General features: G+C 40.3%; 3 protein-coding genes across 5 annotated transcripts in view; all 3 read left to right on the top strand.

Moving 5' to 3' along the window:
* Positions 1–651: 651 nt before the first annotated feature.
* On the top strand, positions 652–8,019 carry LOC124271927 (hemicentin-1-like). 3 transcript variants are annotated; one of them, XM_046707105.1, is made up of 6 exons: positions 652–1,041; positions 5,129–5,452; positions 5,997–6,251; positions 6,385–6,721; positions 7,318–7,608; positions 7,966–8,019. In XM_046707105.1, exons 1-5 carry the CDS (start codon positions 969–971, stop codon positions 7,334–7,336), a joined length of 1,008 nt encoding a protein of 335 aa, XP_046563061.1. In that variant the 5' UTR covers positions 652–968; the 3' UTR covers positions 7,337–7,608; positions 7,966–8,019. The 3 variants fall into 3 exon arrangements, with proteins under 3 accessions (XP_046563061.1, XP_046563060.1, XP_046563059.1); XM_046707104.1 differs by having other exon boundaries at positions 6,385–6,705; positions 7,272–7,608; XM_046707103.1 differs by having other exon boundaries at positions 661–1,041; positions 6,385–6,705.
* On the top strand, positions 7,544–10,923 carry LOC124271922. The gene is made up of 8 exons (XM_046707096.1): positions 7,544–7,550; positions 7,966–8,250; positions 8,798–8,953; positions 9,281–9,299; positions 9,446–9,501; positions 9,600–9,695; positions 9,848–9,958; positions 10,150–10,923. Exons 1-7 carry the CDS (start codon positions 7,544–7,546, stop codon positions 9,955–9,957), a joined length of 729 nt encoding a protein of 242 aa, XP_046563052.1. The 3' UTR covers position 9,958; positions 10,150–10,923.
* Positions 10,924–13,135: 2,212 nt separating this feature from the next.
* The window catches only part of LOC124271923, a 33,854-nt gene continuing 21,315 nt past the window's right edge, over positions 13,136–25,674 (top strand). The window contains exons 1-11 of the mRNA XM_046707097.1: positions 13,136–13,398; positions 14,280–14,591; positions 16,148–16,290; positions 16,573–16,783; positions 18,125–18,410; positions 19,151–19,197; positions 19,433–19,588; positions 19,809–19,951; positions 21,183–21,201; positions 21,458–21,553; positions 21,698–21,808. Coding sequence (XP_046563053.1) covers positions 13,179–13,398; positions 14,280–14,591; positions 16,148–16,290; positions 16,573–16,783; positions 18,125–18,410; positions 19,151–19,197; positions 19,433–19,588; positions 19,809–19,951; positions 21,183–21,201; positions 21,458–21,553; positions 21,698–21,808 — 1,744 coding nt within the window. The 5' untranslated portion in view covers positions 13,136–13,178. The remainder of the gene's footprint in view (positions 13,399–14,279; positions 14,592–16,147; positions 16,291–16,572; positions 16,784–18,124; positions 18,411–19,150; positions 19,198–19,432; positions 19,589–19,808; positions 19,952–21,182; positions 21,202–21,457; positions 21,554–21,697; positions 21,809–25,674) is intronic.

A 25,674-nucleotide genomic window follows, 5' to 3' on the forward strand; every position in this document is an offset into this window, starting at 1 on the left:
CGACCAAATGCAGTCTTCATGGCCAAAGTCTGTCGTGTGGCCAGAGATGGTTGGAGCTAAGTCGTCCGACTGCAGGATACTAAGTGGTGGTTCATTGTGTGTCATTTGTTAGCATGTGTTAGGTTTGTCCACATGTAGTGTAACCTCAAACACCCAACAGTGTTTGTAAATTGTTATCAAAACAAAACCATGCAATTGGTCTCGAATATTCACATCATTATTATGTCGTTTCTTTTAAAAAAATTGTACATGTTTTGTGTATTATATTGTCCCAGGGTATGTTAATAGAAAAGAAACCAAGGATTTCACATATGTAATGATAAAAGACTGAACTCCATGGATTTGACACTTTTGTTGTTTGCTATACGCAAATGCATATGTATGTGTTTCATTTATTCATTATCATGTTGTGATATGTTGTGGAACTCGGGAAGTCCCTCTCTACTGCTTCAATATTGGAGACTGACATATTGAAGAGTTCTACAAGTTTGTTTAGAGACTAGTCTTTGAAACTAGTTCAAGTCACACATTAAATCTGCAGGTATTCTGTATGAATATATACCGACTCTTGGTAATTACATCAATGGGTATATAGAGTCTACACAGCCACATATTAAAACACATATACAGACACTCAGACAAATAGTACGTACACATATACCCGGTCGCCCAACACTATATGTGACGCACGACCTATTTGATTTGAGTGACATGTAACCTGTAGTGAATATCCAGGTGTTATGCTACGTCTACACAGACACATTATACAAGCAACAAAGGTACACTGTCGCCTATCATAATCGCTAAATGTCTTGACACATGACCTACTTCTCTGAATACCCGTCTGAATGACACACATCAAGCCATACATATCCAGCTAGCATATCAACACCGGAAGTATAATTACATACACTGTTCACCAGTGCTAGTATCTATTACTTGTGTCACTAGTTTCACACACCACCAACATGTCCATGCTGTACCTCCGTCTTATCTTCACAGTTGGGACTCGACTGGTGGACGTTCCTCACAAACAACGTGGTATGTACACGTATCTTACTTGTATGTCTATAACATGTTTTAGTTGTCACTGCATTAGGGGCAACGCAACGAGTCTCACGCCTCAGGTCCCACACACACAGTCGCCTACAATAGAACCAGGAAGTAGATTTTATGTACATCAGTACATGTCAACGGGTAGTACAGGTCTGCAGCTTTATAACTGGGGCCGGATTCACTAAATTTCGCCGAATATTCTTGAGCCTTAAGAATTCTTAAGTCTGGTAAGAATTCTTAGTTTCCATAGCAACCTATCTAAAACTAAGATTTTTGCTTAAGCAATATTCATCAAACCTCTTAGTGCTTAAGAGTTGTTCTGAACTTAAGAGTCCTCCACAGGTTACTTACGCACTTAGAATTTTCTTAAAGTAAACAAAGATGGCCGCCTATGCATTCATCGATAGAACCAACATTTTAGAAACATACACAGAAACAGAGTTGAAACGAAGATTTAGATTATCAAAAGATGGTATACAATTTGTAGTAAGTCTCATTTCCAATGAAATTTCGCCTCTCACTCAAAGAAGTCATCCTTTATCAAAGTTCTACTGACGCTGCGTTACTTTGCTTCACGGGCAAAGTACAGCTGTGTAATGCGGACCTCATTGGTGTTTCACAGTCTTCAGTGAGTAGGGCCATTAACCAAACAATAACTGCATTGTCTGCCCCTGCCATTGTTCGACAGTTCGTTTCGTTTCCTACCAGTCCGACTGAAATCCGACGAAACCAACTTGGTTTCTATAGCATCGCTAACTTTCCCGAAGTGGTTGGGGTTATAGATGCACATTCAGATTATAGCACCATCCGAGCACGAACCTGCTTATGTGTACAGAAAGCAGTACCACAGCATCAATACTCAGGTTGTCTTTGACCACAGTTCACATATCATTGATGTAGTTGCGAAATGGCCCGGGTCCGCTCATGACTCGCGCATACTGACCGAGAGCGGCGTTTGCACTTTGTTCTCTCGCCACATGATGCCTGCCGGCTGCCTCTTGCTTGGAGACAGTGGATATCCATGTAGAGACTGGCTCCTCACTCCTTATATTCAGCCTAATCCCGTCTCTCAGACAGCATACAACAGGCATATCGAATCTTGCAAACGACATGACTTTTCTCGATTAGTCAATTAGAGTTATGCCCCTGTCAAATATGACTATAAGTGAAACTGGGTTGCATTAAAAAAGTGATGTGTTCTTTCCTGGAACAATCTACAATCCTAGAATACATCAAAAGCTTTCTGACAAATACATAATGAAATGACAGTAAACATAAAAGAATACTTTAGGGCTGAATAGATTATTTATCTACATCTGTATCATGTTATGTATTTACATGCCAGTTACAAATTGCAAAATATGCTACTGAAGATGTTTTTCATAACATTTGATTTTTTGACTGACAGAGCTCATAAGAGGACACACAGCATGGTGGAGAGGGGAATAAGGAACGTTTAACTTCTTTACAAATCAACAAAATATACATTAATTATTGTAGGAGGCAAATACTTCACAGTTACACATACAAGGTGATAACATTTTAAAGTGCACTCAAAATTTACGACCGTCACTTCCCTGTGAAGGTGGCATTGATCTGCTTGGTTATATTCGTCCAAATTTCCTTCTTTCGAGCAGATGTAACGCCCGGTCCAAACTTGCCGAGTAATACAGCCTTGTTTTCCTCAACAAGGCGAGTTAAGAACAACGTCTGTTCGGCCGTCCAGTTGGATTTTCTGGTACTTTTCTTCTCCATTCTGATGTGTTGTTGTCGTCTGCGTAACTGTTTTTATATCTCCACGCGAGGAGAGTTCAACTATGCTATTAATAGATACGGGTATTTCGAATACGTCATCTAAGAAAACTCTTAGCATAAATTTGTATCCCATAATCCCATGCGTTTCTCACTTAGAAAATTCTAAGCATTTTAAAATATCTCAGGTAAGATTTATGCTCAGTGGCTTGGTGGATTGCTACTTAAGATAAATTCTCAGGTAAGAATTTTTAAGGAAACTTAAGCATAAACTTAAGCAAATTCTTGGAGAGAGTAATAGTTACCTGTACCGTTGATAACAGACAGAGCGGCCTACACAGAGAGAGTAATAGTTGGCTGTACCGTTGATAGCAGACAGAGTGGCCTACACAGAGAGTGTAATAGTTACCTGTGCCGTTGATAGCAGACAGAGTGGCCTACACAGAGAGTGTAATAGTTACCTGTGCCGTTGATAACAGACAGAGTGGCCAACACAGAGAGAGTAATAGTTACCTGTACCGTTGATAACAGACAGAGTGGCCTACACAGAGAGTGTAATAGTTGGCTGTACCGTTGATAACAGACAGAGCGGCCTAAAGAGAGAGTGTAATAGTTACCTGTGCCGTTGATAGCAGACAGAGTGGCCTACATAGAGAGTGTAATAGTTACCTGTGCCGTTGATAGCACACAGAGTGGCCTACGCAGAGAGTGTAATAGTTACCTGTGCCGTTGACATCAGACAGAGTGGCGTACACAGAGAGAGTAATAGTTACCTGTACCGTTGATAACAGACAGAGTGGCCTACACAGAGAGAGTAATAGTTACCTGTGCCGTTGATAGCAGACAGAGTGGCCTACACAGAGAGTGTAATAGTTAACTGTACCGTTGATAACAGACAGAGTGGCCTAAGCAGAGAGTGTAGTAGTTTACCTGTGCCGTTGATAGCAGACAGAGCGGCCTACACAGAGAGAGTAATAGTTACCTGTGTCGTTGATAACAGACAGAGTGGCCTAAACAGAGAGTGTAGTAGTTTACCTGTGCCGTTGATAGCAGACAGAGCGGCCTACACAGAGAGCGTAATAGTTCCCTGTACCGTTGATAACAGACAGAGTGGCCTACACAGAGAGTGTAATAGCTAGGAACATAAAGCAAAATCGAAGAAATAAGGAAAATAATGTAACACCTTCAAACAAACCGAGGAAAGATTAAGTTATGACAACTTCCGGGTAATAGTTACCTGTGCTGTTGATAGCAGACATAGTGGCCTACACAGAGAGTTTAATAGTTACCGGTACCGTTGACAGCAGACAGAGTGGCCTACACAGAGAGTGTAATAGTTACCTGTACCGTTGATAACAGACAGAGCGGCCTACACAGAGGTTGTAATAGGTACCTGTGCCGTTGATAACACACAGAGTGGCCTAAACAGAGAGCGTAGTAGTTTACATGTGCCGTTGATATCAGACAGAGTGGCCTACACAGAGAGTGTAATAGTTCCCTGTACCGTTGATAACAGAGCGGCCTAAGCAGAGAGTGTAATAGGTACCTGTGCCGTTGATAACAGACAGGGTAGCCTAAACAGAGAGTGTAATAGTTACCTGTGCCGTTGATAACAGACAGAGTGGCCTAAACAGAGAGCGTAGTAGTTTACATGTGCCGTTGATATCAGACAGAGTGGCCTACACAGAGTGTGTAATAGTTCCCTGTACCGTTGATAACAGAGTGGCCTACACAGAGAGTGTAATAGCTAAGAACATAAAGCAAAATCGAAGAAATAAGAAAATAATGTAACACCTTCAAACAAACCGAAGAAAGATTTAGTTATGTCAACTTCCGAATAAGTAATATACTTGCTTCCTAATGAAGTTAGTTTAAATCTGGTTTAAACAGTAAGTGAGTCCCGGTGTGAGGTGACAGGTCGGTGAGGGTGGAATGACAGAATGTATGTATATCTTGGTCATTTACCTTGGTGAAACCCATGGACACAGGTGTGGTGCAGACACACCAAAACACATAATGTGGTAAACAGGTATTGGATGCCCCAGGAATATGTTTCCAGCACGCCTAAAGGGACGCAACTCCGCAAAGAAAATTGCGGTGTTGTGGATGACTGGGACACATGTTCCTCTGCATCGTGAAACAATATGACAACAGAGGTGACGTCAGTGACAACAGCAGTGCTGAATACGTCAGAGAAGTTGTTTACCGGAGAGAGAAGATTTTGTCTTTGATAGTCATGTGTTGTTATTCTTATTCTGAAGTCGTTTGCTTCCGTGAAGATTATGTCCATGCAGCTGAACATCGTTCTGTGAACTTTCAGTTTCTGCCCAGAACTATCAGCTGACGTCATCATGTGGAGGTTCTGTGGAGGCAGGAGGGAACTGTACTCTGATGTGTTACACAGGAGACGCTTCACATGCAACTATACAGTGGCAGAATGGAACTATATTATACAGCGTAAGCCAGGGTAGCTGCAGCTCCACCTCCCCCTCTCTCCCAGCTGACTACACCACCTCCTGCCACAGCTCCACCAACTACACCCTCACCATCAACAACGTCGTGTACGGCAGGGATAGATTCAGATGGAGGTGTGACTATCAGTTTGGAAGCAGAGCCAGTAACCAGATACAGATGGATGTTCTTGGTATGTTTGTCATGTTGACATATGGTTAAAGTTGGGTGGATGTGAGGTGGAAGCACATCACCTGTGTTTTCAAACCTCAACACTCAACTGCTCAAACCTGTATATATTGTTTACTTTTTTGGTATTTGTTTATGTGTAATGATCACTTGACTTCAAGAAAGCGTCGTCCCACATGGTCATATCATACTGTAGCTGTGCTATTATTGACTTCCTGTGACCAATGTTACCATCTCCAGAACTACTGCATCTACCCCCTGTGTCTCCAAAGGACTGCCGTCCTACACATATACACTGTTACTTATATAGCTATTTCGTTGTTTCTCTGACCAGTGTTACCATCACTGAACCTCCTGTATCTGTCACCTGTGTCTCCAGCCCACCACCCTCCTACACAGAAACACCATACTTCATAAAGCTATTTAGTTCTGTTTTTCTGACCAATCATACCATCACTGGAAATTATTTCAACTATCGCTCATATCTTTCACCTACCACTAATCTACACCATGACAGCATACTTCATAAAATGGTGTTATTATTTCAGTTCCTCTGAACAGTGTTAGCCTTACTAGAACTACTACATCTATCGCCTGCGTCGCAGTCTCCAACCCACCACCGTCCATGACGCTGTACAGAGACGGAACCAGAGTGGTGACCAGCCCAGCAGCAGTAGAGGGATACACTGGCTGGACAGCCACCATCAATTACCAGCTAACAGGCAACATGAGGAACTCTCTGTACTACTGCCAGGCTTCCAGCACACAGTCTAGACACAACTCTACTTATTCCTTTCCTGACAGTAAGCACATGTACTGATATATCCTAAAATGTCATTCATGCTGTTGAGATACTTGTTCTATCCCTGAGATATTGACATGTTGGGTATGACCTGTATATACGATATTCCCTTTCCTTATTCCCTTTCTATCCAGTTGCTGTCAACAGTGTGTCACTAACAAACATCACGTCAGCCAATCAGGAAGTGGGAGCTGCTGAAGGTCAGCCCTTGGCCTTGACCTGTGTGGCCTCTGCCAGTTACCCTGCTGCCACAATCACGTGGTACAAGCACAGTGTTCAGGTGGCAAGTGGGATATCCATTGATCACATACCCCAATCAGGCGTTGTCCAGACCACAAGTACAATGACCTTCACCCCTGTCAGAGGTGACCTTGGTCATACAGTCTACTGTCGCGCCACCAACATCCACAACCCCTCCCCAGTGCAGTCTGACAGCGCCAGGATAGGAGTATGGTGTGAGTTGTATATTAGGTAGTTGTTCAGTTTTCATGTCAGCCAATCAATACTTGTCTAATTGTCACACTGAGTGAATAGAGACACCTAGTTGAATAACATGACACCGATGATAAATTAAGAAGATCAAATATATTTTGGTTATACATTATGAGAGTTATTACGATAGATATTTACCTTATGTTGACGTGCTTGTAGAGATATAACAGACAGCGGTCATCTAGTTGAGCAACATGACGCCGATGATAAACTAAGAACATCATGAGTGTTATTACGATAGATATTTACCTTATGTTGACGTGCTTGTAGAGATATAACAGACAGCGGTCATCTAGTTGAGCAACATGACGCCGATGATAAACTAAGAACATCATGAGTGTTATTACGATAGATATTTACCTTATGTTGACGTGCTTGTAGAGATATAACAGACAGCGGTCATCTAGTTGAGCAACATGACGCCGATGATAAACTAAGGAGATCAAACATTTTGGCTAAACATTTCGGTACATATTGAACTATGTTGACGTGCATGTATACACATAACAGACTGTCAATATTAATGCAGTAAGAGGACCTTCACCGCCGCCACAGATTATTGTGCTGCATTACAGTCGGTCCAGAACAGGTTGATGTGACAAAACCAGACAACTCTGTAGCTGTAGAGAACAGAAACCTGACCTTGACCTGTACTGCCTCCGCCTATCCCAACGTGACGTTCACCTGGGACTACAGTGATTGAACACCTGTAGATGGCAGCACGGGGTCTGTGACAGGATCTTCTACCTGGTGGTACCAGACTCTCACCTTCAGGCCAAACAAAAACAAGACAACCGTGAGATGTCAGGTCAGAAACACAAGGACTTTGACAACTAAGACAGGTTCTGTGTCACTGGATGTCAAATGTGAGTATTCCTAAGTATTCTTAGTATTCTCTTTAATGTATACAGTCTCGACATGATGACTTGCCAATGTTCAGTTTTTGCTATGTGTCTGTGCCATCTCTTGTATATTCTTATTCTGTTGATGTGCATCGAAAGACCTTCTGGAATTTGTAAATAAATATAAACAGGGTTGCCTAGGAGTGTTATACAGAGGAGTTATCACACTTGGATACATTGTGCATTCTATCTGATGAAGGGATTTCTTTGGGTGTGGAAATACCGAGCTAATTGTATTGAGATCAGTTGGGTCATGGGTTCTGCTGTTACATCTGTACTTTTATTGGTTGATAGTTGCTAACTTGGTTGTTCATGTTTCAGATCCCCCGCCTGTCCCTCCTTCCATCACACAGTTTCCGGATGTCATGTTTGAAGTTGACCAACAGACAATCAGCTGCTCGGTGACAGGAGGAAATCCTCTAGCTACGATCACGTGGTTCTGTCCTGGCACTGGATCAGCATCAGTCAGTGACAGTGGTCAGACAAGGACATCTACTCTCTCCTTTACAGTCAGCAGGAGTCAACATGGTCAACAGTGTCAGTGTCTGGGGGCGTGGCAGTATGGAGGATACAACTACACTGATGTCAGGACATTCAACGTCAGCTGTCAGTATCGTTAACTGTTTCTTGAGGCACAAGTCTATAATTTTCCAAATAGCGACACGTATCTAGGATAAGATTTCTATGTGATGGATCCCTAACGTTCGCGGTCATGCCATGAAAAGCCAGGAATACCATGAATCTTAAAGGGAAATATGTTTTACATTTCTTGTGTACCGATCCTTTGTCGCACAGTTTCTAAAACTGACATGTATTACACACCATAATTGAAGGGTAGATCGTTGGTTTGGAATATATAGGTGTACGATCTCCTGCCTGATATTATGCCGAGGACATAGTTAAATGTAATCAGCCTTTCTAACAGCAAGCTATCTGTCTGTAAAGTAAATATTGCAGTTCCCATCGACAGATGTATTTTTGAATACGTGTATGTGTGATACTATTTGTGTAACACTTAGGACGATGCAGTTTAGATATAGAGGGAATCTTTATAAAGCACGTGGCACGGAAAGAAAAAACAGCTTAAAATGCAAGTCAACTCTTTCATTACGAAACAAGATATACTTCACGTATTTATCATTTTATGCTGCAGGTCCCTCAAACCCGGAACCGCTCAAAGCCGACTGTAACATGACAGGTGTAATAATAGGAGCCACAATAGGAACCCTACTTGTTACTTTGCTGATTGAAGGATTAGTTCTAACGGTTCTCTACAGGAACGGGTTTAGGTTTGGAAACATTTTCAAAGGTAAATTTCAGTAGCATTTGAAGTAGAATCGTGTTGTGGAGATAATTACAGAAGGGATCTTTCAATTCACACTTTTATAGATAAAGATGAGTGACACTCGTGGTATAACAACTTCACATTGAGCTCATCCTGTAGCTTGAATCTATACACAATCAATAATGACAGGAACCATTTTTCACCAATGATTGCTTAGATGCAGGGTGTTGTTTATTAAATCGTTATCCTTTCATATATCTCATTTTTCCTTTCCAACAATTCCTAAATACCAAATTCGTCATTTGTGATGTTTGTATTTCGGGGTACTAAATAGGTATTCTCTCCTTTCAGGAACTGATTCACCAAAAAGGTAGGCTAAGCATGTAAATAAAAAATTTTGAAATTATCTGCTTTGAGATAACGTACGAAGCCATTTATAGTCAGATATAAACATCAATTATTTAACGCGTTCCTTTCCATGGTATGTTCAGTAATCGACCTTACTTGCCTTTGTAGCACCAGAAATCCTGAAACTGAAGAAATGGAAAACACAGCAGGATATTCATCCCTTGGTAGGTTCAACATTTCTAGTCAGACATATCGAGATGGCCACTGACAGGGAGATGTACTGATACCGTTAATATATGTTCATGTTTATTTGTTACTACAGATCACATCAACAGTCCAGCTCAGTCCCCAACCATGGATACAGAGGGTTCGGAAAGACAACATTACACACAGCTGAAGGTGTATGAGAATACAAACGGTAGATGGATACAGTTTCTTACATTACTATAGCACTCAATCATAAGTGTAGTGAGGGTATGCCATATTTCAGGAATTATATCTATCGTTGTGTTTACGTTTGGAAGGGTATACAATATATGAAATGTTCTTAGGAAATGTCATGATTTTCAGTTGAGGCCAAAGCTGAGGCAAGTAACTACGAAGACATGACAGAGACGCCTCCTGCGCCATACGAGTCCATCAGCGAATCTCCATACCAGAACAGCGGCTCTCAACCTTGAGGTAACCAATATTTTGGTTATCAATAATCATGAATAAAGAAAGCTACTATAATGAACTGTACTCAAGAAGCAATGATTATTTTCAAACATATGCCCAAGCTTCTGTTTTCTAATGTAGAATGCATTATTTTAAAAAAAAATTAGCACATTTTGTGCGATAATAAGGTAAGACATTTCACTGATATTTTTCAGATCTTCACTTTGGGAATGCGTGGAAAAAGACATCTGACACTTGGATGGATATGACTGCTTAAACTTCCTTTTGTCCAAAGTGAAGGACACCTTATAATGTGTTTTGCTCTATAACAGATGAGTTTATGGGAGGAGATGAAACAATGAAGGATTGAACCAACATCCAATCCCAATGCGAGCGATCTTAACTTACTTTAATCGAATAGATTGTAATATTAAAACACAAAACATAGCAATATCTTATGTCACATGACATTGGAATCTGACTGGTTGACACTAACTTTCTTGCACAACCTTGTGTTCATGTTGAGGGAATACCTTATAATGTTTATTACGTGTGTTAAATCTGTAACATATGAGTTCATGTGAGGAATATCATCCAGCAAGACATATTGACCCAATATCGCATTTGCTTCAGCTTGTTAAACATCTAAATGTAAGTACAGTTACCTTACCGAGGCTCGTGAGGTTCTAACATCCATTGTGTATGGCCTATCTTGTAGGAAATCCTGTCAGACAGCTGGCATAGCCCACCCAAAGGAACATAGCATAGTATAGCATAGGAACAAGTCAATCACACCGCGCAGCCATCTGACGGGAACCGCTCTCACTGTAAGGAAACATACACACGGCTTTATGTTGTACATACTCAACCACATTTGAGGAACTTATGCTGGACATAAATAGCTACGTTGATATGTCGTCTGTTTGTATCACACTTTTCTCGCAATGAATATCGTGTTGATAGAAAATAAAGTTTGTTTTCACGCTGAATATATATCGCATTACTAGTGCCAACTTCACTTTGTCGACCCGTGAGGACCCGGATTAGAACTGATCTTAAGTAACCCATGCTTGTCGTAATACTAACGGGATCGGGTGTCATGGTTGACACATATAGCTGGGGTGTTGCTGAGTTGTGTGAGGTGTAAAACTAAACTCACTCACTCACGTTTGTCGGTATTTAGACAACATTTTCTAAAATATGCATTTTATATCATTCACTGTTTCTTTGAACTAGAAAGTTTACTCCGATATCCACTGCACCAAATACACACGTATCCATCCCTACTGGGACATTACCTGCTATGCTAACAATTCTACATAAACATATTATCAGTAGTATCTTACAGTAAGTAATATATAAACACGTGTTTAAAATCGTTGTTTCACAATAAAAAGTATAATTTATATATCTGCAGATATATGTAAACACCATACAACATATCCGTTTACAACTTCAAAAACACTTCCGTAAACTGCTACACAGACCTGATAGGTTTGAAATTACTATGTTATAATCAGTCGTTTGAATATCATGTCAACAGATATGGTGAGCCCTTTTGTTGCTCGTGGTGTACTTCAGAACACTACAGAGTCAGTCGTCTGTATGTGCGTATTGTAAGCCGAGGCTGGTTACACGGATCCACATTATTCGTGTTTTGTATAGGTCTTTGCAGCAGAACAGAACGTTGAACGTGAGTGCAGTGAACTTTCCGAATTATTTACATTCTTATTGTAAGGAAATCATTCTGAACACGTCTACCAAAAACAAACATACACCAGATAGTCCCCTGTGAGAGGGAATAACGTAACAAATGTTATTAACAAATGCCCTGTACACGATGTCCACAGAATTGGGGAGTATTCATGCACAGGGTGGAGTGGTGTAAGACTTCATTGCACACTTTGTGGTGAATTGTCAGAGTTGCCTTGTTACTAAGGTGACAAGTGCAGATGATTATTACAAGACCTATTCAGGAACTGCGGAAGGTGATAAGGTGTCATTTGGCTGCCATATTCTCATTGTTGTGATAGTTTGACACGGTGGTATTTAGAATGACGCTGCAACGCATCACAAGTGATCTACAGGATGAAATGTCATCAAACAACAAGGCGACCAGATAAACACTGGTGGCCAGTTAATAACATCTTGAACTGAGGCCCAGTGCAGAGTGTGTCCATCACCGCATCTATATCACAGGAGGAAGCAAACACTATTTGTGTTGATTGCCGCGTATCAAAGACAACGGGCCACGTATAAATATAATCTTATGTATGTAACCAGGTATTAATTGAATGAATTGTTCGTTTAACACACTGGCAGGGGAAAAAATAAATTTAACAAACAGTAATTTTCAAGATTGTTTTGACCAGTCGGTGAAAAACAAGCATCTCGTTAAAATTGTGTTTCCAGTTTATTTTATTTCTTTAGTGATGCAGAAGGAAATTGTAAGAAATGATACATATCTGTTTGTTCAGACCAATGAACATCGACAATATATATTTAGTTTAATATCATTTTTAGTGAGTGAGTGAGTGAGTGAGTGAGTTAATATTTAACGTCACATCGGCAATATCTTAGCCATATCGTGACGAAAACAATTTATACAATAAAAAAATGAAAACATTGTGAAGAGTTAAACCTGTCGACGATGGACAGTAAAAATACTAGAGTATCACAGATATAAACATAAAACTAGCATGTAAAACTAAAACAGTGTAATCAAAGAAGACAATACAATATAAAACACAGCTATAGATCGCCAGCATCTGAAGGCAGATCACCATACTAGGAACCATGGGGACTTACATTACTTTTGCTACCTCTATGGAGCCTAGCTGGATTAGGACCATCCCTTCAGCCACTGGCGATTGTAGGATAATTTAGAATAACAAAAATACTACGTTTACAAACTTGGTACGTGAAAATGTTACTTTGAAAGTTTTTAGGACTTACGTACACTCTCAGGAGGCCAATAATTTTACGCTACTTCAACCCCCTTTGAGGGTACAGCCACTAACTATCTAAGTTGATAATCTGAACTACCAATTATAAAACTTTATTTTTTTACAAAACATATATCAAGGGTTAAGTCGTTGAAGAAACGTTGATACTGAAGACTTAATGTCTGTTGGACGTGAACCTGATACTTCTGACAACAAGCTGACACATTTACGTTGTCACCTCATTGTGGATCAAGGCCTCCGTACAACACAGTAAATGTGGAGATATCCAAATATGATACATGTACAATGAATCAGAGATTGAATATGTACACATACCTACACAGCCTGTCTGTCAGCTACCCGGAAGTAAATTGGTATTGTCAGCTCTACATACATCGCCTCTACCTGTGTATGTCGGTGGGCTGCTGCAAGCTTCAGTCAGTGACACGAGTCCACGTGTGTTTCTGGAGTTGATTCCACTACTTATTCTGCTAGATACTGCCCAGATACGTCGTTGTAGTAGGTACACATTGTCACTTATACTGAATGTTGTTTGTGTATAACAAACGTTCACTAACCTGTGTGCACCTGTGCATCTCTTGACGGCATTGACAGGACACATAACTTCCATACAAACCTTGTGCTGGGAATTATCTACTTTGACAGATGGTTTTCTCTCTAGCACATGTGACATATCAGATGATACCATATTTCTTGTCATAGTTCTTGTCATATGGCGTTTGGAACGCAAGTATCAACACACAAGTGTGAACAGGGTGTCTTGAAGAGAAACGCGATTTTCATTGTTTACAGTTACCTCCCTTAGTACACTGCTCAAAGAGTTCCCCCGATAAGGACTCACAGATCTGCACAGTACCTCATCTGAAGCAGGGCGATTACCGATGACGTGATTGGGAAGATATTCAATGCAGTATTAAATCCAACTCATCCTCAAGTACTAATCTTCTATGAAGTGAAAATAAATCAACATTTCTATTACAATACATTAAGCTTAAACAATATATTTGATTATTAAAAACCAAAAGAGAATAAGACGCCGACAGGCTCTCTGCCAAACTAGGTCTTGTTGGTGAAATCACATCAAACTTACAGAACATCCGTTATTAAAATAATAATGTAATATACATGTACACAGTATCGTTTCTGATGCAACTTTGAAAGTAAGAAATAATAACTAACTGTACATATAACAACATATTAGGAGCAAGGGCGACATTGTGCTGTTCCATATGTTACCAGAAACATATATAACAGCTGCATTGATGTCCCCAATATCAAACTGACACACCCAGATGACATTCTGTTCGAAACAGCGTTATAACATAACAAGGTTACCAGCAACACGGAAAACATACAACCTACGCGCCATACTGTTTCAGAGTCAGCTCCGGTTCTTGCCACCAACAGACGTGTTCCTGTGGAGGGTGTCAGCTTCACCATCACCTGTACACTAGATGCAGCTATCACTTCCACTGCACGGTTCATTAAAGGTCCTACTTCTGTCCAGGGAGGCTGCTTCTCATCCGGCAGCTGTAGGACATCTGTGTCAGGATACACTCTGAGTCTGGACAGTGCATCCAGGATCATGTCTCTAGACATCGCCTCTCCAGATTCCACCAGAGACAGCGGGACTTGGAGATGTAGTGTTGGCGCTGCAGTGTCAAATAGCATCACACTGTCTCAGTTTGCAGGTTGGTTTTATGTGTGTCAATAACATCATGATGAATGGAAACCCTTTAACTGTGGCTGAACCTGTGTGTACATTGCTACATCCGAGGGCAGGCCCCACGTCAAACCTCACACCACCAGGTTGTGTTGTCAAAATAGCACTGTTGTTTGAGAAGACATTTGGTATGATTGTGAACATGTTGGGTGGCTTTCATTTGCACTAAATTTCGTGTGAAAAGGATTAAAACTTTATTGGAAAGTACAACAATTGGGTAACACATATATTTATATTAATATATTATATATTTTTCAACTATGTAATGGAAACATTTTTATTTATTTATTAGCCCTCACTGTAACGAGATCATTACTATGACTGAGTATTTTGCTTGTTTTTCGGAGCTGTTAAAATACATAGGACAAACTTATCCATTGTTTATTCAAGTCAAGGAATCCACACATCTCTTATACTCTGTTGGTAAAAGTCTCTCCGTAACGTACAGCGAAACTGAACTGACAATATTTCCACTTAATTGGTTGTTTCTGATTGGTCCACATACATGTCGACGCCCTGTCATGTTAGTCTCTCCTCTTGTATCCAGCTGACACATAGGACATAACTGGTTAAAAGTGTGTTAAACATACACACACTTCACGTAGTCATGGGTAATGGAACAAGAGAACTAAATATCATACAAGGTTATAACATTGTTATGACACATTTGGTATTTTTGTGTTTTTTATAATACCATTGTGGCCGTGCAAGGTGCTTAAAGGTTTAGTTATGTAAACAGACACTATGTGTCGATACCAATCCTTCACTGACTGAAACGTATTGCGCTGTACGATCTAGTTAAACCACGAGGACTAATAGTTGACATCAAATCTTTACTGTATTACTCTTTACACGATGGCAGAGCGAACTGTATTTGGTTTCTGAGATGATATTTTCTACACCGGCGATTAATCTAAGGTACAAAAGAAGTCATAACGATGTTATCATGATCTAAATTAACAATCCTTGTTTAGGGCTAACTGACGTTTTGTATCAGGAGTTCGTCTCCTCTATACGTTAGGGTACATGCTACCAATAAAGAAAATGATTAAAAGTTTCAAGACGGTTCACGTTTAGGTTAATATCTTCTATTTATAAATTCAAATATATTTATCATTATATAACATCATATGGTTTATATGAAAAATATGAACGACGCACTTTTACTGCCAAATTTAAGTAAAAATAGTCACGTCATCTTGCACGGATGTATTGTTGGACAGTGGGCGTTGGACAAATTAGAGAACATTTTAAGGTCCCAGTTTACTTGTGAGTCAAGCCACTAAAACATGAAACAAGCTGTTTGCAATGCAATGAAGGATACTGCAACAGGCTATGCCAAAACGTACGTTTGATTACAATGTGGCAGACAAGAGTGGCGTACGGAAGCCAATTCATTGTGATGTAATGTGAAAGGCGTACTTTATTGCCATAATAGTCGGTGCCATTGATCTTTTAGCGAAGTATCTCAGAAAGACGTGTAAATATCAACATCAAGGCGATATTATTATCTGTCCTTACCAGCTGTCCTAGACTGGAGCTCTGTGACCTTCTCAACACTACTGACTTCTCTCCCGTCCTCCGTGACCCCGCAGAACACCATCTCCGTCACTGTGACCACTCCGTGTGCTGCCACTGCCGCCGTCATCACATGGGGATACCAACAGGTAAGACTCTTCCCACAAGTCCATCCCTCCCAGCAGTACATCTTCCACTCAGGGATCATGTCCACCAGGCCAGGTCCAGACAACCAACACTCTGTCTCTACCAGGGAACACAGTCAGACTATCTAACTACTGTTTTGTGTTTACAGGGTGTGAGTGGCGTCCCTCCCAGCAGTACATCTTCCACCCAGGGATCATGTCCATCAGGTCAGGTCCAGACAACCAGCACCCTGTCTCTACCAGGGAACACAGTCAATCTATCTAACTACTGTTTTGTGTTTACAGGGTGTGAGTGGCGTCCCTCCTAGCAGTACATCTTCCACCCAGGGATCATGTCCATCAGGTCAGGTCCAGACAACCAACAACCTGTCTCTACCAGGGAACACAGTCAGTCTCTACAACAGGCAGGTGTCTCTCACCGTCAGTGTGGAACATGACTCCTTTGATCCCCCGACGTATACCAAGTCTGTCACTTATAACACCATACAGTTCCTTGGTAGGTACACATCAACAGCCAATCATCCTGTTGTTAACTCATGGTTTCTATTGCAGCAAAAAGAAAGATAAGTTTCACATCGGCAGTAAACAAAGACAGTGTCTTAGCAAAAGTCTTGGACGGACACCCAATTATTAAATGTGGTGTTTTATGCGCCACGAATGGAACACAGATCATAAAAAATGCCACTTAAGAAGCTGTATCTGTTTGTAATGCATGTTATGCTTCAAACACCTCGTACACGTGAACCAAGGTAGGAAGAAATGAACTTCGCAAACTGAAACCAACAATCGGTTATACCAACTTGGGTTGTCCGTCAAGACGTGATGGCGTATTTCTACGACGATGTCGTATTGGCCACAGTCGGTATACTCATGGCTATCTGCGCAAAACAGATGGAGATGGACCTAGTTAGTGTTTTCACCATCAAACATATTCTGTTTGGTTGAGTGGACTTTTCAAGCAGGCATCTCATTACCAACTATTTGAGAGAAAATTTGAGACTTCACGCCTGTGTCTGTTCATCCTGAAACTAATGGTCCTCATCAGTGTATATCGAGCTATTCACATTTTGTTGGATATATTTTGTATATTTTAAAACTTTATCCTTGGCAAACTGCGAGTAGTATAGAGTCGATACACATGCATTTTGTGTCGAATTTTTGCACCGGACATCACGAAAGATTGTTCTCTATCAACCAATTTACACGAGAAATGTTTCGTTAAAGCAAAGTTGTTCTGAAAAGTCGAATTTAGAAACAATTGCGTAATTATGAGGGATTGTATGTTTTCTAACCCTTAGACCAATACTTTTCTACATCTCCACTCTAAGACAGCGCAATCGTCCAGCACAGATACCTTGTGTTGCCGTCTTTAATGGAGATTAAGCAACCACTCTAAACACAAGACGCGGCAAACAGTGTCTGGTGTAGTGGTGCAGGATTCTAAAATGTCATGGTGGAATATTTATCATATTGAAATGCGTCAAATTGGTGCAGCTACTATTGCTGTCAGATTTGTTTTATTTTCATGTGGGAAGATCAGTTGATATTCTTGTAAATATACTAGCAGAATATTCACTTTCTTTAAATGGCCTTTTGTAATATATCCGATTTTGTTACAACCAATGGGTGCTATGTCGATATGTTTCCAGAAGAGGTACACAAGACCGTACTTTCAAAATATCTCAAATCAGCATCGAACACTAACTCGGAGGTTCTTTATAGCATTTTGTAAATATCACGATATCATCAGCTCTGTGGTTTATGGTACTAAAATAGTGATATCCGGTATAATTGTTTGTCATGCCGATGTTAGCATCGATGAGTTCATTTGTTACAGTCCCGGTCAGCTCTGTGACACTGGCAAACATCGGTTCCGATAATGAGGAGATAGGACGTGAAGCAAATCAATCTTTGACCTTGACCTGCGTGACCTCAGCCAGTTTTCCCATTTCCACTGTGACCTGGGTGACCTTGCCATCAGGAACGTCACCTACAGTCAGCACAGAGACGACATCTGGTGTCCTGGTGAAGAGAACAAGCTCCGTCACATTCACTGTCAGTAGGAGTGACCAGGGGAAGAGCTTTCGCTGTCAGGCTGAAAACATCAACGGTCAGACATCCCCGTAGTCTACCAGAGCCACACTGGAGGTCTGGTGTAAGTAGACACATTCTAGCAGAGATATGTTAGATGTTTGATTTAAGTAGAGACAGTCTGGAGCAGAGTGTAGACAGATTAGATGTTTGATTTAAGCAGAGACATGTTAGATGTTTGATTTAAGTAGACACACTAACTGGAGGTTTGGTGTAAGTAGGTGACAGAGCCACACTGGAGCAGAGACATGTTAGATGTTTGATTTAAGTAGACACAGTCTAACAGAGCCACACTGGAGGTTTGGTGTAAGTAGACACAGTCTAACAGAGCCACACTGGAGGTTTGGTGTAAGTAGACACAGTCTAACAGGGCCACACTGGAGGTTTGGTGTAAGTAGACACAATCTAACAGAGACATGTAAGATGTTTGATTTCAGTAGACACAGTCTAACAGAGCCACACTGGAGGTTTGGTGTAAGTAGACACAGTCTAACAGAGCCACACTGGAGGTTTGGTGTAAGTAGACACAGTCTAACAGAGTCCGATTTGAGGATTGGCATAAGCAGACACAGTACTAGTCTTGTTGACCAATGCTGGAGGTTTGGAGGGAGTAGCATGGGTCTAACAGGGCTACACGTTTGGTGTAATTTGTCCAACAGAGTTATACTGGAGGTTTTATCTGAGTAGACACGCTGAAGGTTGGATGTGAGTTGTGTGACAGGTATGCAATGTCATGTTTACCAGAGCCATAAGACATGTTTGGTGTCAACAGACTTCTATCTATTGATCAGTCACAGTGTAACACAGCAGAGATGAAGCGTTTGTGAAAGTAGGTGATTTGTACAAAGAAGATAGAGTCTTCAGAGCTACACTGAACGATTGCAATAATTATACGAAACAAATTGGTGGTTTGTGACAAAGTGACAAAGTGTAACAGAATAAAGGTAAAGCTGATGCGGACACATATCTGTCAGATGTACGCTAGAGGTTGTGTATCAGTAGACACGGTTTAGCAAGTAGCACTGTAATGATACATAATTGTGCTGCATTCCAGTCGGACCAGAGCAGGTTGATATGACAAAACCAGACAGCAACGTGACTTTAGAGAACAGTAACCTGACATTGACCTGTGGTGCCACCGGTTACCCCAACCTGACCTTCACCTGGGACTACAACTCTCAACTTCAGGCCAAACAAAGGCAAGGCAAATGTAAGATGTCACGTCAGAAACACAAGAACCTCCCCCACTAAGACTGGCTCTGTGTCACTAGATGTCAAATGTGAGTATTCCCATTGAGGAAATATCGAGCTAATTGTATTGAGGCCATTCTGAAAAAAAGGTTCCTAGTCTCTGCTGTTACATCTATACTTCATACATTGTCATTTATACTTCATTTATACTTATACAATCTTGATTAATCCTATTACAGACCCACCACGTGCCCTTCCTTCCATCACACAGTTTCCGGATGTGATGTCTGAAGGAGACCCACAGACAATCAGCTGCTCGGTGACAGGAGGAAATCCTCTAGCTACGATCACATGGTCCTGTCCTGGCACTGGATCTGCATCGGTCAGTGACAGTGATCAGACAAGGACATCTACTCTCTCCTTTACTGTCAGCAGGAGTCAACATGGTCAACAGTGTCAGTGTCTGGGGGCGTGACAGTATGGAGGATACAACTACACTGATGTCAGGACATTCAACGTCAGCTGTGAGAATTAGTGTATCTGGAGAGGTTGATAAGTACAGAAAGCAATTCCCCACACTAAGATTTGAAGGATATATAGCATCCGATTTAAGATATCATTGTGGCCAAAATATGTCTATTTACGTTATGTTATATACCACTCCTTTCTCGAACAATTTTCCACATGACACGAATCAGACACTAAAAAGTGACAGTACTTTGGTATGGTGAGGACCGGTTATTTTCACGTCTTCAGGTGTACCATCACCTGTGTTGGAGCAAGCTGTTGATGAATTAAAGTGCAGCTAGGTTCTAACCGCGGGTTATCTTGTTTCGCAAAAGTTAAGAAGCTTAATGGTACAGTTTTCTTCAACAGATATACATATTTATATCGATATATGTGGATGCTGTAAACGATATTCAATTACGCATAGATATGTCTGTGCATTATCTTTAGGTTTCACTTTAGGTAGATCTTTAGAAGCTGTATCGACGAGGTAGATGATACTTTTGTAAAACACGTCACGTCACACAGAGGGATAACAATGCCTCAGTACTAACTCAGTAGTTATACAGTCAATATATATTTCATTTCATTCGCAGGTCCCACAAACCCACAACCACTCAAAGCCGACTGTAACATGACAGGTGCAATAGCAGGAACCGCAATAGGAACCCTACTTCTTACCTTACTGATTGGAGCACTAGTTCTGGTTGTCCTCAACAGGAAGGGGTTCAGGTTTGGAAACGTCATGACAGGTATGTTGTTAAATCTCATTGTATTGGAAGTATAATCATGAAGTATTTAATGAAATATTTACAAAATAGAGATGTTTCATATCAAAGTGGCTATATTGATGACTATTATGGTGAATGTCAAAGTTACCAGGGAATCAGTTCTGACTCAAATGCGCAAATCCAGGGGTGGTAATATATTAACGATGAAACATTATATCCTTCAGAGCAGAATTTTTTCTTTCATTAAATAATTAACGTTTCACATTTCTTGTTCTTCCTTTGCAAACCCTGCACCAGTAACCAACATTATCCAAATTGTCGAATCTTCATTTGTGTTTATTTCAGTGTACTAAATGTTCATTCTCTTTGTTTCAGAAAATGCTTCTCGAAAAAGGTATACTTCATTTGTAAATAAACTGTTTTGAAATAAGTTTGAAATACGTTAAATGTCACATACTGAAGGTTCGTTTCCATTATTGAATTCAATAATCGATCGCCTTTACCTTTGTAGCACCAGAAATCCTGAAATTGAAGAAATGGAAAACATAGGATATTCATCACTAGGTAGGTTCAACATATCAGGTTTGATACAGGTGGTCACATTTAGTCATACACCTCGTGTTTTATGTATTCATGTTGATTTGTTACAGATCACATCAACAGTCCAGCTCAGTCTCCAACCACGGATACAGAGGGTTCGGAAAGACAACATTACACACAGCTGAAGGTTTATGAGAATACAAGCGGTATATATATACAGTTTCTTACATTACTATAGAACTCAATCATAAGTGAAGTGAAGACATGCCATATTGCAGGTATTATACATGTATGTATCGTTGTGTTTACGTTTGGAAGGGTATGTAATAATGTGTATATATTTTGTTTAGTCGATGCCAAACCAGAAACAAGTACCTACGAAGACATGACAGAGACGCCTCCTATACCATACGAGTCCATCAGCGCTTCTCCATACCAGAACAGCGGCTCTCAACCTGAAGGTACCCACAACTGAGGTGATCTATCGTATTGAATGAGAGGAAAGTTACAATAATGAATTGTACACAAGAAGCAGTGTTAGTTTCCAACAAATACCTAAGCTTCTGTTCTAGTGTAGAATGCAATATTTTTATTTTTGTCATATTCTGTACGATAATAATGTGACACATTTAACTGATATTCTGTTTTCAGATCCTCACTATAGGAATGCGTGAAGAAACACCAGATGAGACGGACACTATGTCACGGGATAGTAATACACAGCCTGTGAACTGATAGGTTTCTTAGCTCTCATGTAGTGTGTTTTAATGTCATCATTTTCTCGTTACCTCATAGTATTCCCCTATGATATTTCCAAGTAGTATGTACATTATAGTAAATAAACCCAGAACATAACAGTCGTTTATGTTACTTGCATGGAATCCGACTGGTAGAATTTCTTGCACCGCCTTTTGTCCACATTGACGGTGCACACATTAACATGTTTATTGCGTATGTCTTTTTCTATAATAGTAGATGAGTTCACGAGAGGATATGCCATAATGAAGGATGAATGGTGTTCATTGTCTGTTTGTATCAAATTTCTTTTTAAAGATTACGAGTTATATCGGACATAAACACTGAATATATACTGCACTCGTATTACCACTGACATTTTAGTATTAAGACAACATTTTCTAAAGTATTTTTGCTTATTTACTGTCTTATTGAACTGGAAAGGTTCCTCCGATACCCACTGCACCAAATACACACGTATCCATCCATATTGGGAAATTATCTGCTGTGTTAAGAGTTCTACATAAAATATTATAAATAATATAACATCTTTGTGTACGTAATACAACAAATCCGCAAACTGCTGCACAGACCCGCTGGGTTTGAGATTACAGTGTCACAATCAGTCGTTTGAATATCATGTCAACAGATATGGTGAGTATTTTTGTTGCTCGTGGGCTACATCACAACACAAAAGTCAGTCGTCTGTATGTGCGTATTGTAAATCAAGGTCAGTTACACGGATCCATATTATGTACGTTTTGTATAGGTCTTTGCACTAAGGTGCCAAGTACAGGCCCGTTCACCTGTACAACGAAATATATTTCTCTTACTGTTGAAAACGTACTAAAAGATCAGTTTTTACAAAGGTGGCAATGTGACATCAGAAGCAGTCCCAAAGGACTGAAAATTATCGTGTCCTGAAAGATTTCCCATCAATTGAAAAATACCTTCTATTACCAAAAGAAATATCTTATCCCTTGCTATTATTTAGAACGAGTAATCGTCATCTCCCAATTGAAACTGGCCGTTGGAAACGCATCCCGCAAAATGATAGAACCTGCCATCTCTGTAACTCACCTTCAACAGCTGATGAATTCCATTATCTATTTAGATGTTCTGCCTTCACTCAAACTAGACGTCACTATTTGGAACCATATTATTGTACGTTCTCTAACTTGTATAAGATGAAATCATTGTTCGCATCCAACAAACTGTCTATTCTTAAGAAATTATCAAAGTTTATATCTATTATCAATAAGCCACGCACAAACTGTAAATAATGCAACGATCTTCCAACAATGCAATTAAATTTATGTATACTATATATCCTATGCTCTTGTACCACCGTGGAGGTTAAAGGAGAATAAAGATTGATTGATTGATTGACTAAGGTGCCAAGTACAGGCTATTACCATATCTATCAAAGAACTGTGGCAACGGATTATGCCTTACTTTCAGCAATGCGTCGACGTGTTTTTGGCGTGTATTGAAGCCAATGTTGATCACACTCACAATCGATTCATCATTCTACCATGGCTACGTGAAATGCTCGGTTTTGACTGGTCAATCAATAAAATTAGACGCTATCAATTTTGGATTGAAAATTGGTCTGATTTCACGACCGCTTCACTGCGCACGTATGCAACACTGCCGCATCAGCTTGACCACCAACATGGCTGATATCAACACAACAGACGTGATGGAAATGCTGATAAAACATTTATTAAAACTCGAAAAATACAATTTTTATATGATTTTTCCTCCCCAATTTATTAGGGAACCTCACTATCATATAACCTTCAATAATAAAATTTTCAATTTCAATTACAATACACAGCCCCAAACATAAACAAACATTATCTAACATGTAAATCAGAAAGCCTTGTAATTTTTATCGCTATCTATACAAACTGTGCAGCAAATCCTTACTAGACATTTACCTACCTGGTAAATGGTATATTTGTTTCCGTTTAGAATCATAAGAATTGGAAATTCGCAAGGTAACGGTCAGGCTAAATGTTCACAAAATTTATTCCACTCACACTCCATCATGTCCCGTTGCATCGTTCAAAAAATACATGTAAAAAATTGAACCACCAGAATTCTGCTCTGCCAGCTTCCCCACAAGACTGTCACTGCTGGTGATCTATGTTCGTACACTTTGAAAAAAGCTTGGCCACAATCCAGTCCCAAATGATGAAACCAATGTTTCAAGGAATCCCAAGTTAGTCGCATGTACACAAAGCAGCACTGTCACTGTTTTCGTAGCTTGCCGGGGTGGAGGCACCTACAGCCTTCTACTCCCTTCACAGAAGAGTTCAATTCGCCTCTCGCACCATGCCGGATGTCGCAGTGTCTTCCGCGGAAGGAAGGAAATGGATTTTAAATCGGTTATGGTAGAATGGAGATAAACGTATTGTGTTGGAAACTTATGTGAATGTTAGGCAGAATTGACACTCTCTAAATTAATCATTTGAACCGCGTTCGGTTCAAAATGAAATTTAGAGACTATCAATTCTGTCTAACACAGTACGTTTAACTCCTAATTTGATAACATTTTGATATACAGAAAACGCCTTATATATGTGTTTCTTTTCTTTTCAACACTGTATGCTTTCTTACGAGCGCTAGTTTATATTCTTACCTCAGCCTGGGCACAATATGAAAACGGCCCTGAGCTATAACATACACACAATTCCTAAAAATGAGCCTACATGTTGATGCATGTTAAACATTGCAGAAAATAACATTGCAATTTTCCGCTGCTTAACTATTTTAAAAAATCAGACGAAACCTATCCCAGAGCAGAGGTTACGACTAACACTCCGTACTTCAACTTTAAGGGTTCAGGGCAAACCTCTACCCATTGTAGTACACATAGGAACATCGTCAGAGTCGGGTCTTGAAGTTTGTAAAGACATCAAGTAAACATACCAAACTAGGAGACACTATTCAATAGTCAAGAGGGACCCGCCATTCGGGAAACGTAGAGGTATTCCACATCGTCAGTGTCGGATCTTGAAGTTTGTAAAGACATCAAATAAACATACCAAACTAGGAGACACTATTCAATAGTCAAGAGGGACCCGCCATTCGGGAAACGTAGAGGTATTCCACATCGTCAGTGTCGGGTCTTGAAGTTTGTAAAGACATCAAGTAAACATACCAAACTAGGAGACGCTTTACAATAGTCAAGAGGGACCCGCCATTCGGGAAACGTAGAGGTATTCCACATCGTCAGTGTCGGGTCTTGAAGTTTGTAAAGACATCAAGTAAACGTACCAAACTAGGAGACACTATTCAGTAGTCAAGAGGGACCCGTCATTCGGAAAACGTTGAGGTATTCCACATCGTCAGAGTCGGGTCTTGAAGTTTGTAAAGACATCAAGTAAACATACCAACCTACGAGACACTATTCAATAGTCAAGAGGGACCCGCCATTCGGTAAACGTAGAGGTATTCCACATCTTCAGTGTAGGGTCTTGAAGTTTGTTAAGATATCAAGTAAACATACCAAGCTACGAGACACTATTCAATAGTCAAGAGGGGTCCGCCATTCGGGAAACATAGAGGTAGTCCACGTAGTCAG

Source organism: Haliotis rubra, unplaced genomic scaffold (assembly GCF_003918875.1).
Source record: "Haliotis rubra isolate DU_JTF1 unplaced genomic scaffold, ASM391887v1 Scf1643, whole genome shotgun sequence".
NCBI classification, from domain to species: Eukaryota; Metazoa; Mollusca; class Gastropoda; order Lepetellida; family Haliotidae; genus Haliotis; species Haliotis rubra.